At 40.4% G+C, this 17,525-nt stretch overlaps 2 protein-coding genes across 2 annotated transcripts in view; one reads left to right on the forward strand and one right to left on the reverse strand.

Annotated features, from left to right (window-relative positions):
- T265_04192 (hypothetical protein) overlaps nucleotides 1–17,525 on the reverse strand; it is a gene marked incomplete at both ends in the record, with an annotated part of 126,651 nt that overhangs the window by 61,745 nt on the left and 47,381 nt on the right. The gene's annotated exons all lie outside the window — the stretch shown is intronic.
- On the forward strand, nucleotides 6,361–9,939 carry T265_13444 (hypothetical protein; the record flags this gene model as incomplete). The annotated part of the gene is made up of 2 exons (XM_009168899.1): nucleotides 6,361–6,507; nucleotides 9,583–9,939. Coding segments are annotated over 2 exons (483 nt in total), but the record flags the coding sequence as incomplete, so codon positions are not given.

The raw sequence follows: 17,525 nt of genomic DNA on the forward strand, positions 1-17,525 counted from the left end.
GTAAGGTCCAGTTACTATGGGCTTTTTTCTTCTTACTAAATTCCATATTGCATCGATTATGCATACATTCCCCGTGAAACGTCTTATCAGTCAGTTGAAGGAGAAAGTAAAATGACAGCAGCTTATATATATATATATATATAAAATATTTTACCTACTGGTCCTTAAGTGCTGCTACCTGATTATAATGCATGCTAGTTGTGTCTCAGACGAGGTGTTTAATACAGATACTGTGTAACGCAAGAAAATGTGTTTTGTACTTCACATTTTACATCACTAGGCCTTACCCAACAATCAATCATTTGCCCTACTCGTTGCTATTGAGTAACTGTTTTTGCTAGGGTCCTTCTACATCAGACCGATGACACCTGACAGCGGCCTGCCATTTTTGACCTCTTGTCAAACCGAACCCCGCATTTCGCTCATCCAGCTTCGTTGCGTAATTTACAGCTAATCACTGCAGTTTAGGGTTTGCGAATGCCATGCTCTGTTACTCTGGTAGCAACTTTATTACTTCGACAGAAAAATAAACAGTCAGCTTAACCATCGACCAGCCGGTCTGATTCAGTTAGATAAATGCGAAGAAAAACTGTATATGCCCAAAATAAAAATCTTCATGATAGACTGACCAGCCCTCAACGTTTTATGGCGTTGGTAAACAGAAGAGGCTACACAGCTGCTCAGTAGAGTTCGGCAAAGTTTATCAGATTACAGAAAGCTATTCTGTCCACGGCATCCCAAACGTTCACTTTTTAGTGACGTTCGATGCGTGCTATAGTGAGCTTAGACCCACAAGCAACAGAAAGGCAACCTGTGTCGAGAATAATCTGGGAATCGGTTGCGCCCGTCAAAGACACTCACACCGTTTACACAGGTGGTAAACCTTTTGCACCCTGTGGGCTGGTGGCATCGGCTAGTTAGGTTGGTAGTTCGTCAGTGTATTGCACCCGGTAAGCAGTGGTCACACGAGTGTGGTTAGCGTACCACAAGAGTTGGTAGTTTAAAAAGCCGGATGTGTGGTTGTATAAAGGTCACTCTTACTGATGCTTTTCGGAGAAAACCTCCGACGTTGACGTACCGCATTGTCACATTGCAAACAGCTGATTCATGGATTATTCGAATCTTCGTGAATGCGGCGGTGATCTTTTTTCAGGAAGCACTTTTTATGGTAGACTTTTAAAATAATTTTCAAGAAACTTGTCTTACGGGTACTACTTGATTGGGATATAGATAACCACTTTCACCAGTGAATATCCTGAATGAACTGAGCAGGCTAAAATCCGTAGGCCACCTTCAATTTATAGCACGTAGTTCGGTGCCGCACACACTGACAATTGACTATGGTGTGTAGCTCTGCGCTGTTAAATGCATCACAGTGAACATCAAGCTAAGCAGGGTTGAAGTAAACTTGACAAAACTCAGTACCTTAGAAGAAAAAACTTGGAACACATTTTATGCTGACCGTACCAGTCTTTTTAACAGGAACTACTGAAAACAAGACTATGGTATGAAATATCGGCAACGCATTGTTTGCTTTACTGTTGAAATTTTCGGTTCAACTGGTCAGCAATATCAGCTGATCCATGCGTGAAATAAACCTGTCTGCCCCTCCTGCACACAGTGTACGTTCTGCTTGCACTTTCCTTCCATCGGTACACAGGTAGAGGTGCATACCCAAAATGATTTCTTTAGTATTCCCTCCCAGGCAGGAGAGATTTTTTCCTATGCAAAACGACTTTTACCTCCAAACTAAGCCGTACTCTGAGTTTTTGTATTTGCAAACGTCAGGAATTTTTGAACCGTTTTTGTCACTCAAGCTAAGCATGCACTTTGGGAGTCGAGTAAGAGTTGAAAATTTGACGGCAGAAATTGGTTTTACATAGTTTTAGATCTAGAAAATCCTGCTTATGAACTCACTAAACACATCCTAGAACACATTGTGAACATACTTTGAAATAAATCACAATACCCTGCTCTCCAGTGATTATCTTTCGTCCTGTGTTGTTCACCTACTCCAATCTCGTGTTTTATTCCTTTGTTTTTGTGATTTTTCCTAACGGACAAACTCAGTTTGCATATGAGAAATGCGAATCTACCTGTACTATATTCATTTTAACTTTTCTACTTTCTTTTCCGAACTACCTGGTTGTCTCCGGCCAACTTTCATTTGCAGCGTAGGTTTGTTCCCCGTTCTTCTTATGTGGTTGGTATGCTAACCCGTAACATTTCCTATTATTACGGGCGAAATTTATGTGCACTTTGTGGACCCACTTCGGTGGCTGTTGACGATGACAACGGAGCTTAGCGCTGCTTTTCTTGCGTTAGTTCTATTTTATCGGAAAACATATCGTTAGGATATACAAAGTGTCGAGTTTGCAAAGTCCGCTTGTTTTCCTACAGGATGTGGTACATGTTTACGTTTTTGAGACTTAGCGCGTCACTTTGTACCAATCAGCCGAACAAAACGCGTTAAACCGACCGATGTTGAATAGTGAGGTTCAGTTGACAGCCCTAAGGATCCGAAACATAAGCAAACAGTGTCCTTTTTGAGCTGATCGGTGGCTTGCATTTTCACGTGATGATTGTACACCACACATGCAAATCACGTGCATAGTAAGGGTCGTTAAAACACAGGCTACTTCCTAATTAAATTACAGGATTGATAATTCGCACTTAGGGTTGGTACCTGAAATACTGCACCCTGTGTCGTACTCAGCTAGAATTAACTGTGTGTAGTTACTTTGAAGTACCGAGTATAATTTGGGTTGTCGACCCTGTACGGACTCTAAGAAGGAACTCCAAATATATTTTGAGGATGATTAGGATGAAATAGGACAAAGGTGAGGTTATCATGTATACTAGAGATGCAACGAACAAAGGATAAAAACAGTGCACCATAGCTTGTTTTCTGGTTACGGCTAACTTCAAAATCATGATTGATACACTTGTTTTGTTTGAAATAGGCATAGGGGAAACATCATTTATTCGTCATGGTAATTGATATTTGCTGGGGATAAAAGGTTTGGTCTGGCAAAATATGCACTGTATCTTAAACACGTATCCAACGAGATGCACAGAACCCTGATGCACAAGAGAATTAGGTCCTGGCGTTAAAACGAATAAAGTAGATCGACTTTACAGATTCGGAAACCGAATTCCTTAAATCACAAAATCCGCGCGACCAGTTTCTGGAATCAGTGTAGTTAACTGTTGTTTATTTAGGTTCGAGGGGAAACATATGACCAATGGAAAGCATAGACCTGAAGTTGTCTTCCACAATTTAGTTAAATGAATTTCTCATTTGCATCTTGCTATTGACTGATTGTCTGGAAAATACATTGTGCTTTCATTCATTCAGCATTTTTTTTCTATTCGGCATGACGTTTGAAACAGAGCAGATGTTTGTGAATTCAGCCAAATTCACCCTTCCATTTGTTCATAAAATTTTCGGTGTACATGTTCGCTGAACAGTTTTTTGGGTGCTGTTAGAGGGGATGCTCGTCCAACCCCAAAGGATATGGTATAGCTCATCAACTATTGGTCCAAATCAATCCTCTGATTATTGGTAAAACTTTACGGTCATGCACCGAGAACCCATTGGTGTGGGAAGTTTACGTCAATTAGAAACCTTCAATTTAAGTGACCTAATGTTCGACAGATTGCAACGCTCACCAGAACGCTGACTGCGCTTGCCAGTGCATGATGAAAATTTGACAGTTTCTGTCGGACCTGGCTAGACAATACTGGGACGCTTGAATTTACACCTCTTTTGTTCCGAAGTAACGTTGGTGCTGAATTGAACTTCTTTTTAACTGCTCGATTCACAAATTTTGGCAAAATCATGATTGTAAGTCAGCTGATCGCCAGGTTTACAAAACGGACCTATGCGCATGTCCCTCTGAATAACCGAAGGATCCAAGGAGAGTTCAGAATCAGCATCATTTGTGGAAAGTTATAAACTTTCTTGTTTCAACTAGACCGTGAATTTACCAAAATTGTTGGATAAAGTCCCGATATCGACTTGACCAAATGGTCAAGGATCACGTGCGTTGCGGACTTGCCTCGCCGGCAACCTCATGAAATAAATAGATCTTCCATGCACTAATTCGCTTGTTCTTAACCAATTCATGTTCTACATCATGAAACGGTCAAAAAATGATTAGAAATTACCAAGGATACAGCTAGATCCCATGCAATTAAATTTTTTGCTCGCTGAATTTCAATGTTGTTTAGGTAGCTTTTCATCTAACTTGTCTGACAGTCTGTTTTTATACACAAAGCAATTTACGTTACAATGTTGTGATTTCTAATTCAGTTCAAAGTGCAAGTGATCAGCGGTTTCCTGTAAGCAATGTATCTAAAGTCGCTTTGTTTCTCTAAGTTGGTCAAGAAAGCCAATTCGTATGTGGTTCTCAGTGGCATGCGGAGTCGTGAAGTTTGGCTCAGTAGTTAACATTCATCCTCAGAAGAGACTCACGTAAAAACTTGCGTCAGTAGTTAGAATAGCAAGTGAAAAACGTAAAACAGCTGTTTATTCCAACAGGCTTAAATCTAGTTGTCCAAAAACTCACCCCAGTAATATAAAAGTTTTGAGTGATTTGTGGCTTTTAATTCTGTCTAGTTTGCCCAGATTGTTGAACATATGTGCCTATTCAAAGACTAAACCGCTCACTTCGCACGGGATTTTCAAGTTTACAAACATACGGTTTTTTCCACATCCACGCGCTTTACTACATTTTATTTTACCTACTGATTCTTCATTATGGAGTGGTCTGGTCTCGTGGAAATAGGGGCCAAACGTGTTTGTGAAGTTCTACTGGAAATTGTTAAAATCGGAACCGTCAAAAGCTTGTAACTTTCGAGACTTTTATCCATGTGGCAGTCGGTTGAATATGGTCTGCACAATTCCTTTGAAGATATTCATCATTTTATTTCAGATTTGAATCACTTACTTGAGGTATACGGATTGCCCGACGTACTCTACGTTAGTAGATTTTGTGTTGAACATTGACTGAGAGAAGTGACTGTCACCAGGAATCCTAATAAACAGAAACAAATTCTCCAGGTGTTTTCAATTTAAAGTTATAGTTTGGGTATTTCTTACTACACACAAGAAATGGATATATTTCCACGAAAGCTTATCTCTTTTTGTGTATTATTAGAGATAGGAAAAGTATGTATGCAGATCAGTTGTTTCTCAAAGTGGCAGACGGTTCTTAAGTTCGTATGATGTGTAAAAATCATCTTCAATAGCCATTAGTAATTGACTCAAACACGAGAGCTTTATAATCCCAGTTCTGCACCGCCTGACTCCTTCTCATCCATTTTCTCTGCGTTTATTCTATTGGACTGCGTATTAGGTGCCGAGGAAAGATAGTTAATTACATGCATCTTGTGTGATCGAGTTGGGCAACCAGTTCGCCTGCGGATGATTTCTGAGCTATCCATGTTCCTTTTCATCCGCGCGAAATAAGTGTACCGAAGGGAGAGAATGAGACCAGTGCATTTTTGTTACCGTATGTATTAGGACTGAATCTCAGGCTTGATCATCGATAAACAAGATGGTGGACCATAACGCTGGGAGCGGAATTCTGCCTACTTGTAAGTAGTATGGAGAGCGGCGGATTTACGTCTGAGATGCAGTGTGAAGGATGGTAAACTTTTCGCTTGACTGTATGCTAACATCACTGTGACAAGGAGGGCAGTTGCGCTTCACTCCATACACCGTCAGTCTGGAAGGCCTTGCAAACACTGAGGCTATTTTGCGATTACAATAACCTTGTTTTCAGCGCTTTCTTTTGGCATTAAGGAATCGAGCGCCACTGGGTTATTTGGTTTAAAGATATCCAGTTATTTTGTGGCTGGACACTACGTTAGGGAACCTTGGTGATCAACACTGAAGCTGCTCCTAATATCCGACAGTCGTTGACATGATCTGTGTAATTCTATTAATAAAGCCCATTTGAAAATGATTCCACATTATCTAGTACCGTGGTTAGTTGAATGAATAATGTCTGTATTCAATGAAAAACGGTCGTCTTGGGAGGTATCTATATCCGTTTCAAAGAAGGTGATTGGACCGTGTCCCATGTGATTAAAATAACCACGTACAGTGTAGTAAACATTTTCTATTAGTATCATCCGGCTGTGCTCTTCTTTACGGTGAGTCAACTAGAGCATTTATATCCATTATCGTCTGAATGAGCCGCCGTCATCTGCATCTGAATTGGCCGATTGTTTGATTATCAGTCTTTAATATTTTTTGCTTGGTTGATGAGCAGGAAAATGTAGTACGTTTTAAACCGCTCATACTGCGGTTAGTTGTGCCAAGTCTTTAATACCTGAATTTTATCTTTTCAGCTGCTGACTGTCTGCAATACATGCGCAAAGGCAGTGCATTGATTAAGATGCACACAGGAAGAAAACAGTGTAGAACCTTCTACTTGGATGACCAGATGCGTTGCATACGATGGATTTCCAGTAGCAAAAGACACGCAAGGGCACAGAGTAAGTGTCTTCTGTTAGCGAAATATATTTCATTTTCGGAGGTTTCAGACCTTGGACGCGTCAAACGCAGTCCGGAAAACCTTTGCTTGAAACCGCCCGCTGGTATCTTTTATTGTAAAGTAGTGTAGAACCTTCTACTTGGATGACCAGATGCGTTGCATACGATGGATTTCCAGTAGCAAAAGACACGCAAGGGCACAGAGTAAGTGTCTTCTGTTAGCGAAATATATTTCATTTTCGGAGGTTTCAGACCTTGGACGCGTCAAACGCAGTCCGGAAAACCTTTGCTTGAAACCGCCCGCTGGTATCTTTTATTGTGAAGTGATTCCTAGATATGAGCGATAAATGTCTACTCTATACTTTACCAGAGTTTTAGCTTCGCCAATTCCCATAGTGTGTCTAAATTGTCCGTTTATGGGAATTCGATTAAGGCCACTTTACAGTCGAATACCAATGCCTTTCAATGAAATATTTTGTCGGGCGACTGGATTTTTAATTGCATGTACTGTCCACCATTACGCTCACGTAAGATTCTTGGTTAAAGAAGGACCAATCATATTGGAAAAAGTTTTCTATCCCCGTAACAGACCGTAGTTTGTTCGTGATTAAAGATTGAAACTAAGCTGCCGTTTATCGTTGGTGCATATTCGTACTACGAAAATTAGATCCACAAAATGATTCGCTATAAAAGGTGGTGAAGTTACCTGTTCAATTGATGCCTAGCAATCTGTCTTGCTTGCCAGCACACCCGACCTCAAGTTGAAAACTTATCTGTCAGTTTTTTAATCGTGGATATCGATACATCATTTCGAGACGCAAATCGAGCACATGCTGTTTATTCTCGTAGCTGATCTCTTCTGGGCTGAAATCCGTAAAGGATTGAATGTTTTGAAAAGGATTCTTGCTGGTAATGGTAATATGTTTATGGCTAGGTAATCATTCGTTGATTTTCCTTAGGAGGTTAACCATCAGTGACGTACATACCTTTAACACTCCTGTCGGGCTGGATTGTATAATTGGTAGTATCCTTCACAGAGCTCAATATAGTTGATCCTCGATCTTCGCGCCTGCTGTTATTAAATACCGGCTAGTTTGATTGATAATGAGTAACCATTACCGGTCCTCATCAGAGCAGAGTAAAATTATCATATCTACAGTAATGGATTCAAAACGACATTTCGGCACATTTTTTATCCACTATGTGTGCATCATTTATTCTTGACTGATCACAATGCACGTTCCTGTATTCGCTTTATGTTATTCGCGGATGTGCGCAGCGCGAATCTCCCGGGAATCAGTCTTAAATATCGAATATTTGCTTCAATAGTTTGCGTTGTGGGGTTCCAGCTCTTCATCTATCTTCAGCCATCACGGCACTTTCAACTGCATTCTTTTACTTCTATGGGTACTGCCCCAAGAGAGATGCGGATATTGTTGCGATATTTGTCCCTATTTCTTGAAACTCTTGACCAAAGTGTGTAACTTGGCTTGGTGTGTAGAAACTCATCAGTTTTACCCCCTAATTTCCACGTTGAGATGTTAAGCCAGATTTACGCACCAAATTACGTTTCTCAGTGAAAGCTGAACAAAAATTTCACACCGAATGGGACTCGCAAGGCTTAATATACCACTGCCTTCAATTAGCTTCCGTGCCAGCGTCCGAACAAAGCTGTGGGAAATGGTATAACAGGAATGGACAAATTTCCCGGCTGAATTGAATACACTCGCTGTCACTGCACAATTTACAGCGGCGCAGTACTGCATGGGTGCCTATTTTGTTAGCTAATCCCTTGGTAGCAGATCCCTTTGTGGTTTTACTGAGGTTTAGCTATTCACGTGGCCTCTAACTGAGATTTGCGAGTTTGTGTTGTACGGAATGCTCAGTAGAACTGGTGGATCGAAAATTATCTTTAAAAGATACGGGACAGAATTTCTTAGCTTCCATAAAGTTGTCTGTTAAATGTCCGATTTTGTGATCATAATCGCATTTTCACTCCACACTATAGTGTGTTCATTTTGCTGATATCAAGCGACTCATTTTTGTTAAAGTTCTGTTATTATGTAAACATCCATATCGTTTCTACATTTTTGTCCACATAATCAAGATATGTGCGCTGTATGACTCTATGGCGACCGCAACCGACTGCGTAAAGTGAGAGAGCTTTGTCTGGGAGAGTTGATGAGCGCCCTGTTCCTGGATTTGTGATAGAATTATCACGCTGATTTTACCTATTGCCAGTGGTAAAACTTTAAATGTAAACATATTAAGACCCATCTCTGTTTGCATTGCTTAATCAACTTATTACTAGACACAAACAGTCTCACGTAGAAGTTTGGACTAGAGTGAATTTGCAAATGCAAATTTTCAAGTAGGGAAAATAAAAACCGACTGTCATCTTCACCAAGTGTCTGTCACTTACTATCGGTCGGTTGCTCTGGATCACCCATCTATCGTGAACGTAATTCTGTGAATGCTTAAATGCGGGTGATTAATTTCTGAGCCGATTACCTAAAAACTACTGAGAGGGTTCAAGAACACTACTTAGCCCACCCAGGAATTCAGTATAGCGGATCCAACCAGTATAGTAGGCACTGTCAATTAAAGGTAACATGTGAGAATACGGGAAAACTCCCGATAGGATGAATAAGAAATACAAGGTGTTCCGAATTATTACGCCTGTAAATATCCACCTACCTTGGATAAGCAACTCTTATTCAGAAAATTTCGAAAATAAATAGTTCTTAGTAATATTCCGACGCTTGCCCCGAATTCACTACCAAACCGTGGAAAGGTTTATACTTATTGTATGAAGCACACTGGTTTTGGAAAGATAAGGATCAAGTTCACTTCTTTTGTTAGTTCCAGCTTCCGCTAACATTAGATAAGTAGTGTCGTTCAGGAAATTTTTCTAGGATTTATTTGACCCTTCTTGAGCAAAAATATTCCAATCAGGAAGCCTAGTCCATATGGTATTTAAACCTGGGGCTGACTACTTTTGTGGAAGCGGCCTTGAATATGATGTGCTTGCTCATATTCAGCAAGGCGTTAACTCTTACAGTTCTCTTTTCCTACAGTTCACCTTACTGAGCTTCATGATGTACAGCTTGGTTGCTCCACAAAATCCACCCATTCGTTGAATCGCCGGCGTCATTCTAGCCTGGCACCTGGATCAAACCAATCCCCGTCTTCCAACAGCACAAGCAGTATGCAATTTGCAAACAATGCTGGATCGTCTCGGACTATTTCTGGTTCTCAATCATGGACCAACACGTTACCCCCGCCTAGTAGTGCAGTTCGACTAACCCTAGCCTCATGTGCTTTCACCATCACTTATGGGCCAGACTTTGAGACACTTGAGTTGCTAGCCAATAGCCCAGAAGAGGCAAATATTTGGGTCACTGGGTTGAAGTGCCTCATGACCGGTGCTCAAGGTAAGTGATTCTGTGTCGACCACTTAGATGTCCAACATATATGTGGATGTGGAAGCGATATGATACCATAATCTTAGAAAAGTCAATGCATCTAGTGCAGGTTATCGAGCAACATTCGACCTCCTCATATGATAAATAACTATAAATTGAATACTTAATAACTGTCTATGCACAATAAAAGGGTTGTAAAGTATACCCCTTAAATTAGATCTGTGAAAGCGGCAGTCCGATAAGTCCTTTTCCTGGAAATTTCTGTACACTGATAGTGAATGAAGTATGATGGATACTTTTTACTCACGAACTTTGCCAACGTAGAATGTTGGTGAGGCGCATTTGGTTTTGAAGAAAAGCCGAGTTGTAGTAACTGACTTCTGGATGCACGACACTGGTGTTACCAGTACCAACTAACCATGTCAGCATTTTAAACTGAGATTTTGTTCTGTAACTGAAGCCAATATCTGTTGAAAAGCCACAAAATACTGTATAGCTTTCACACTTATTGAGAATCATCAGTAGTGCCCATCTCATGAAACTACACAGAGTCTCAAACCCATGACCCTTAGGCTAGTAGTTTGAACTCGTACCTAGACAGAATCTATTAAGCTTCGAGAATGCCATTGAGTTTGGTGATATCTGCGCTACTGATGAGTCCCAATAAGGATAAAACAGTGAAATAATTCTGTACAGTCCTTCTTGGCTTTCCAGCATGCATTGGCTTCACTTATGTGATGAAATCTCGGCTGAAAATTCCCACATCTCCTCACACCACTATCGATGTTGGAATCCACTGCTGCAAGTAATTGGATTGTCTTTGGCTTCAGATATGAGTTGAGTCAACAGCAATAATAGTTGCAAATTAGCACTCGACTGTGTGTGTTACAGGATTAAACGGAAGTTTGAGCCAATATATACCTTCACGCTGTTTACTTAAATTCCGCTGAGATCATCACTTCATACAACGAGTACCGTCAAATTATCATCCTTGGTATATACCAAATCCTAGCCTTCATAGGATTCCATCTTTCATTCTTACCTAAGTTTGCAAAATAAAATTGCCTCTTTGTGTATGATCGTGGCGTAGCACAGTAGCAGACCAATACGGTGTACAGCAAACTTTTCAGTGTGAAATGAGCTCTGATAAACTTTGCCTAATTAGCTGTGGAATTGAACAAACCGAACTGCTCTCAACCCTTCTTGGGGAATCAGGTCAACACTAGTATATTCAAATGGGTTTTTCTTCATGGAAAGGCCCTAATCTTTAAACATCACTGTAGATTGTAGTCTCAGTGTAGTCCTAGGATTCTTCTGGCCAGAAAAACATATATCCTTGAAGGTTTTCTTAGCTTTCTTTAACCGTGTGATCTTTTTAACATTCATTTAAGGTCAAATCCGTAATGTATTTGAACGTAAAACATCACATACATTTTTATGCACAACGTATAAAGCTAGAGATTGCAAATTTGGTGTGAACGTTGTCTCACCACTTTGTTAAACGTTTCTGTGTATTGTTGGTAATGTGTTGGAATATTGGTAGCTCGGGTGTATTGGTTGGTAATTGATCTGTATTGTACAGATCGAGAACGGGCCAATCGGAATTCAGGTTACAGCGCAAAGGCTGCTATTTGTAGACCATATAAACGCAGGCACGAAGAGAGGAACTACCCAACCAACAGCGCACTGAAGATGTCTCCTCGAATGGTGACGAAACGTTTGCAAATCAATTGCCAAGCTCAGCGAACAGATCAACAGCCACCTGATCAATTACCAGCTTCTGTGTATTATTGCGGCTCAGACGAAGAATAGCCTTGTCTCAAAAGTGCATGTACTTGCCTGAAGTCAGGGAACGATGCCTCAAGCGGGATGTGAAGATGTTTCTATATGAAGCTTAGATATCCCAGACTGTGCACTGACCCTTAGTTACTGCAAATTCACAGTAAAATTCTATATTCCTAGCTAGACGCGAAAAATCTATTGTTCCTGGTAGCTAACCAGTTATTCTTTCAAGGTTAAATGTCGCAATTTCTAATATCAGTAGTGCATTCCATAAGATTTTTCTCCGAATTATTATTGCATAATTGGTACAAACATGATTACTTCCCTAAGATCTGTTAACTTATCACAGCACCGTGATTTATTTACGCGGCTGTAGATCATACTTTATGGGTATGCAAAAGTTAGGCAATGTTAGTTTATATAATCTCACAGGAACCACGATTATAAAGTGAAAGAGTTATTAAAAACGTTTCCAAAAACTCGTGTTAGATTCCAGACTTAAATATCGACAATTTTTGGAGCATACATGAATGGAAGCTAGAGAGACGCCCGTTGCATGTGAGCATTTTCTAATATCCGGTTATAAGTACGTCACAATAAATCAGAAGCAAATCGATACTGTTATGTGCACACTCCTAAAATCAGCACTTTTTCACACTTGGACAGAAAAATCAATTCTTCTGGCATTTTGCATCCTAGAAAAATGCATATTTAAATTCTTGTTTTACAGTTCGAAACCGACCAACTTTTCTCGAGAAAAAGGCCTCTAAAGGCTTTCCCAATTTTGTTCGAAAGTGCTCACTAGGTAGTATGCAACAACCCATATGTTCTGGAAAGTCTGGCAGCAGCTGTACAGAAAGTCTGCGTATTTGTTTGCTTAAGCATTCGTGTCACAATTCAATTCTGGGTTGCAAACCAACCCAGGTACATACGAATTGATGTTGTATACAAAATCAATGAAACATGGCTTATCTTCGTCCGCGTCGGCGGTCGCACCATATGGCTACTACCGTCCTTGTTTCGGAAACCCGTCAGTCAATCCAAGTAGCCTTTTTTAATCTACACGTCGCTACAGTGCTCTGGTCGAAGTGATGACATGACAATGCTCCAGGGCGAACGACTGCGCAACTTGGACTACATTTGACCATTTACTGATCAGAGATGTAGGAACGGCATTTCAAGTGCGTACATGGTAGCCAAGTAGGAAACCAAAACCTTTCGAATCTGACAAATGGACAAGAGTGGATTGTGTTGGCACGCTGTGGCAGCAATTCAACCGTGGTAACGTCTATGTGACGGTGTACCACCCGAGCCAGTAACATTAATTCAACCGGGAACATCCATCTATCGAGATCCAATAGTCAGTGTTTCTAGTCTCTGCCTCAGTACACAATGCTCGGCGGCTGGGTTGGAAATATGTCCAAAACTACAAACTTCTTCGCGTGACAAGTAAAAATGTTGATCATCCTGCTTCATTCAGAGTTCCATCAAACTCCTACCACCAACCACTGGTTGTGGAAGTCGAAGCGGTGCAGTTATTGTCAGGTTTTGTAGACCGTGTTACCCGCCAAAGTGGCCCGTATGATATCGCAGGCGCACCGTTCATAATAAGTACAGTTTATCAGCTTTGCCTGCTTACGTTATGCGACGAAATGTATGCGATGATATAGTCGGCCTCTTCCATGGCTCTTGCACCATCGAACACCTTAGCAGCATTGTTCCAATGAGTTACTTGTCTCAAAGTAGAGTTTTAAGCTCTTACAAATATCCCAAATTGTCTATATGCTTCAGCCACCATGGCTTTGCACTGAAGTATCAGTTTTGAACCATTTTCACGTTTTCAATAGGGAGCAACATGTGGTATGTTATCTTTTAAATTTGCAATGTTGGAACCTTTTGGTAAAAAACTGTGGTTAGGTGCAGTCTGATGCCAGAATTTACTTCTAAGCTCAATGCAGTGTATTCGGTTTATTCCGTAGACTGGACTTTGAGTGACTTCGCAGCGTCTTGGCTAAAGAAAGTCATGGTGTGGTTCTATGGTGTCACAATAATTCCTTTTTCCCTCCGGTGTTAGCAGCATGGCTTCTCTCAATTTCATTCGCCCTCAAGTCATTCAGTACAAGATTACCTTGATCAGTGTGTATAACTGCACTTTCAAAAAGTACAGGGAGAGCATACAGAGACGATATGTTTTACCTTACAAATTCAATCGAGTTTTCTCGGCGAGATACTACTTTTGAAACCAATATTCTTCTGTTGATTTTGTCTCATAAAATTAGCTGCTTATTTTGGGAGCTCAGGATTAGTTAAGTACGAGAAGGCGGCTGTACAAATCAACGAATAAGAGAATATTCATGAATAACAAAGAAATTCTTAATCAAAAACGGTATGCTTCTTTTAACCGGCTAATAGATTTTAGATTGGAATCGACGCTAAATTGCTCGATCCTATCCATCTCTTGTCTACAAGTGTTTGGGCTCGTGTTTTTATAGCCAAACGGGTGTAGCTGTTTAAACCGGTTGTATCTATTACCCTTCATTAAGGAAATATTTTTGTACAGCTTCATAGGTCGCCCTCAGCCGATGAGTTTTATCTTTATCAATTTGAGCCCTCCAAGTAAAAACGACTCCGAGAATCTCTGATTTTCCCTAAAGTTTTGCAATAAAACCAAAAAACGGAATGAAACATTAGCAAGTCAAACACAAGGGTGCGATTTCTGGACGTTACAACGTTGCATTGTGTTGTGAACTAAAGCTACGGAAACAAGACTAAATCCAGATGCGTTGTATTAGACAATGCTGGTTAAATTGAGCCGTACAGCTTCAAGATTCACCTACAATTACTTGTGGATAATTTTTACCCATTCGTGGGAATTTATCTACTGCCAACCGTTTTGAAACATGTTGCACTTGAAAAGTACAAACAGCAAAAATATTGCAATGGCAACGAAACTCTACAATTTTAAAGGAATTACGTTTATCCTTCCATTGTTTAAAAAATATGAATCTGGTTTCTTTCGAGCACTGAGAAACATGTGGAAAATTGTGACAACCGAACATATGGAAATTCGGGTTGTAACCGCGATAAACCGACGAATAGGAAGTCCATATGTGACAGATTTACAGTTGAATTGTTCCGGTCTAGGGTTGGGCTGACTATGCATTGTTATTAGTGCCAGTTAACATAAGATTGCATTCCACGGAACATCCGAAAGTGGAAGTTTATTATTATGCAGCATTCATGCCCATCATCTGTGAATTGACACCAGATTTCTTGGTCAGTGTGCAGCACAATATCGAACATTAGTACTGCTGTCATGGCTGTTCTCAGTAGCTTGTCAGTAAGTTCAACCTCCTTTTTCTAGATATACAGGCACATATAGATTTTCATTTCACAAAGTAAGTTTTGTCACTCAGCCGTAAAATGAGTAAAATGAGTATTGCTGCAACCGTCAAGCTATGACTTTTAATCAAGGCTCAATTACGACTTCCGGGTAGAATATCACCCTCACTCTTACGTGTACGTTTTGCTCATACAGATGCACATCATGTCCGTACGCTATTGAGTCAAGGAATGCCTAATTTCACTCTAGCTTGTGAAGAACATCAGAAATGTTCTGAAAAAATAACTTTGTTTTCTTAGAATTGAAACGTAGACAGAACAGTCCAACTCAACGACCAACTAACTCGTCAAGTGAGATATATATCAAGAAAAGACAGAACTCGATTGTTTAAGAGTGAACGTTCATAAAATCTTGGTGAATAACGTCCACTGGACAGAAAATGGGAGTGATTGGTGCCACTGACTGCTCATCTTAGACGCAAAATTACAAAAGCCAGAGCGTGCTGTTTGGTGGACGAGCTGAAGGTAGTAAGCTGTGTCATTGACACAACTCTACTGTTATCCGATGTACTGGGTTATTTGGATACAAACCTCTCCTCATCCATCTATCTCATATTTTAAGGACGTAGCAGAGATAGGTCTACTTTTAGTGTAGTACAAATCCTCAGTATTACTATAGAGGTACAATGACCATTGGTTATGACGCGTTGTCCCGATGTCACTCTGATTGTTTCTTTCATTGGTTCGTTCTCCGACTAGCTGACGTTTAGACGAGGCTGACACTGGCCCATACATGTCATTCCCATGGCTGACCTTGTTACAAATTTTTCTCCCACTTCCGGCTCATCCTGAGTTTTCCTTTTGCTTTAATAATATCTTGCTAGCAGCGAAGGTAGGCTGGACCAACTTAGCTTGGTTGAGTTTTCCACCAGCTGACACTTGCTATCTGCCAGATATCTCGAGAGGTAAATTCTTTACGTACTCGAAGTCTAAATTGTGTTTCATCTCATCTTCGGTCCTTGAAACTAGGGATTGTTGGTCTTGTCTTCTGAGACCTATGTCACGTCAGTTTATCCATGCGGATGACTATCCGCTTTCTGTCTAACACCATTTGCAGCACTCAAGTTCACAGTTCATCTAAATGTCAGCCAACCGCAACACGGGTCGAAAAACCAGCCAATCTGAGTGGTCATCCAAACGACCAATCGGTTACTTCTCAATGATATCAGACTAACAAAACAAGCGAGAAATTGCCTAGACCCTAGATACGGACGCATCACTGCTTCACATCGCACCTAAGATATTACAAGTTATTTGCAACCGAATTTCCAAACTCAGCAAACAAACGGTCATCCGCACAACCTAGCCCACCGATTTCCTCCTCAACAAAGAATTACCTTGTGATGGATCTTTAAGATTAGTGCACCACGAGTACACTTTTGAAATCATCCCTTTTGAAGCTGACTAAGTTGTAAAGCAGGGTTCCTAAAACGGTTAATTATACTCGTCTCCATTATTGTAGGCGATCATAGATGTACGAGAATAATGGTATTCCTGAAGGCCTTTGTGGGAGTTTGTAGCCCCTGCCCAAATAAGTGTTCACTGGATCTAATTCGTCTTTATGATTTTCAGGTCATTTTGTTGATTGATGGCTACAGTCAGTCTTTTTTAACAGAGTAACGATGTTCGTAATCAAGCATGCACACCTTGTGGACTAGCATGCTACCGCTTCTAGGCCACATGCCAAGCACGTACTTGAATGTAGTTAAGAATTATGGTGGATCTCTGACTTCTCTCTCCTATGGTGTGTTTGATTTTACCCGCAGAATCAGTTGAACTTCACAACGGACCCTCTTAGGTTACACACATATATTATATATACATGTATATATATATATATATAATATGATATATACGCAGTCCATAGCCGCCTGAATTTCACAACTAAATCATGATTTGTGGAGACCAGGTGATCTACTTTTCTTTTTCTAACTTCCGCTTCATTTTATTTTATCCCCCAAAATAGAGCTGACCCTCGTTTATCTTGCACTATGATCTATCTACTTTTCCGTGCATTTTTATTGATTGTTTTCACAGTAGCGATCTATTGTTCAAGTAGTTTATATATGCTTTTATTCCTACACATCCGATGCTTCCGGCCTCACCGATCTCTCATGAAACATTTTTAGCGGTATATGACTTCTTGTTAGTAAACAAGTACACCTGAAAGATAATTACGTGTATATTATTGAAGTTGTCTTGGTCCCAGGATCTCTCGAAAAATGGTTCAAAAAAAGGGTAATCAGTGTCTGAAAACCGAAAAATTAAAACGCACCCACAAAGACTATTGTTTTCACAGGTGGCCACAAGAGTAGACGTTGGGGGAGCTATTCTACTTCGAAGCTGTTCATTAACGTTCAACGATGCTCAAGACTTGTAGATCACTAGCGATATTTTTTTTATTTTTCACC

This window comes from Opisthorchis viverrini, assembly GCF_000715545.1.
Source record: "Opisthorchis viverrini unplaced genomic scaffold opera_v5_66, whole genome shotgun sequence".
In the NCBI taxonomy this organism is placed as follows: domain Eukaryota; kingdom Metazoa; phylum Platyhelminthes; class Trematoda; order Opisthorchiida; family Opisthorchiidae; genus Opisthorchis; species Opisthorchis viverrini.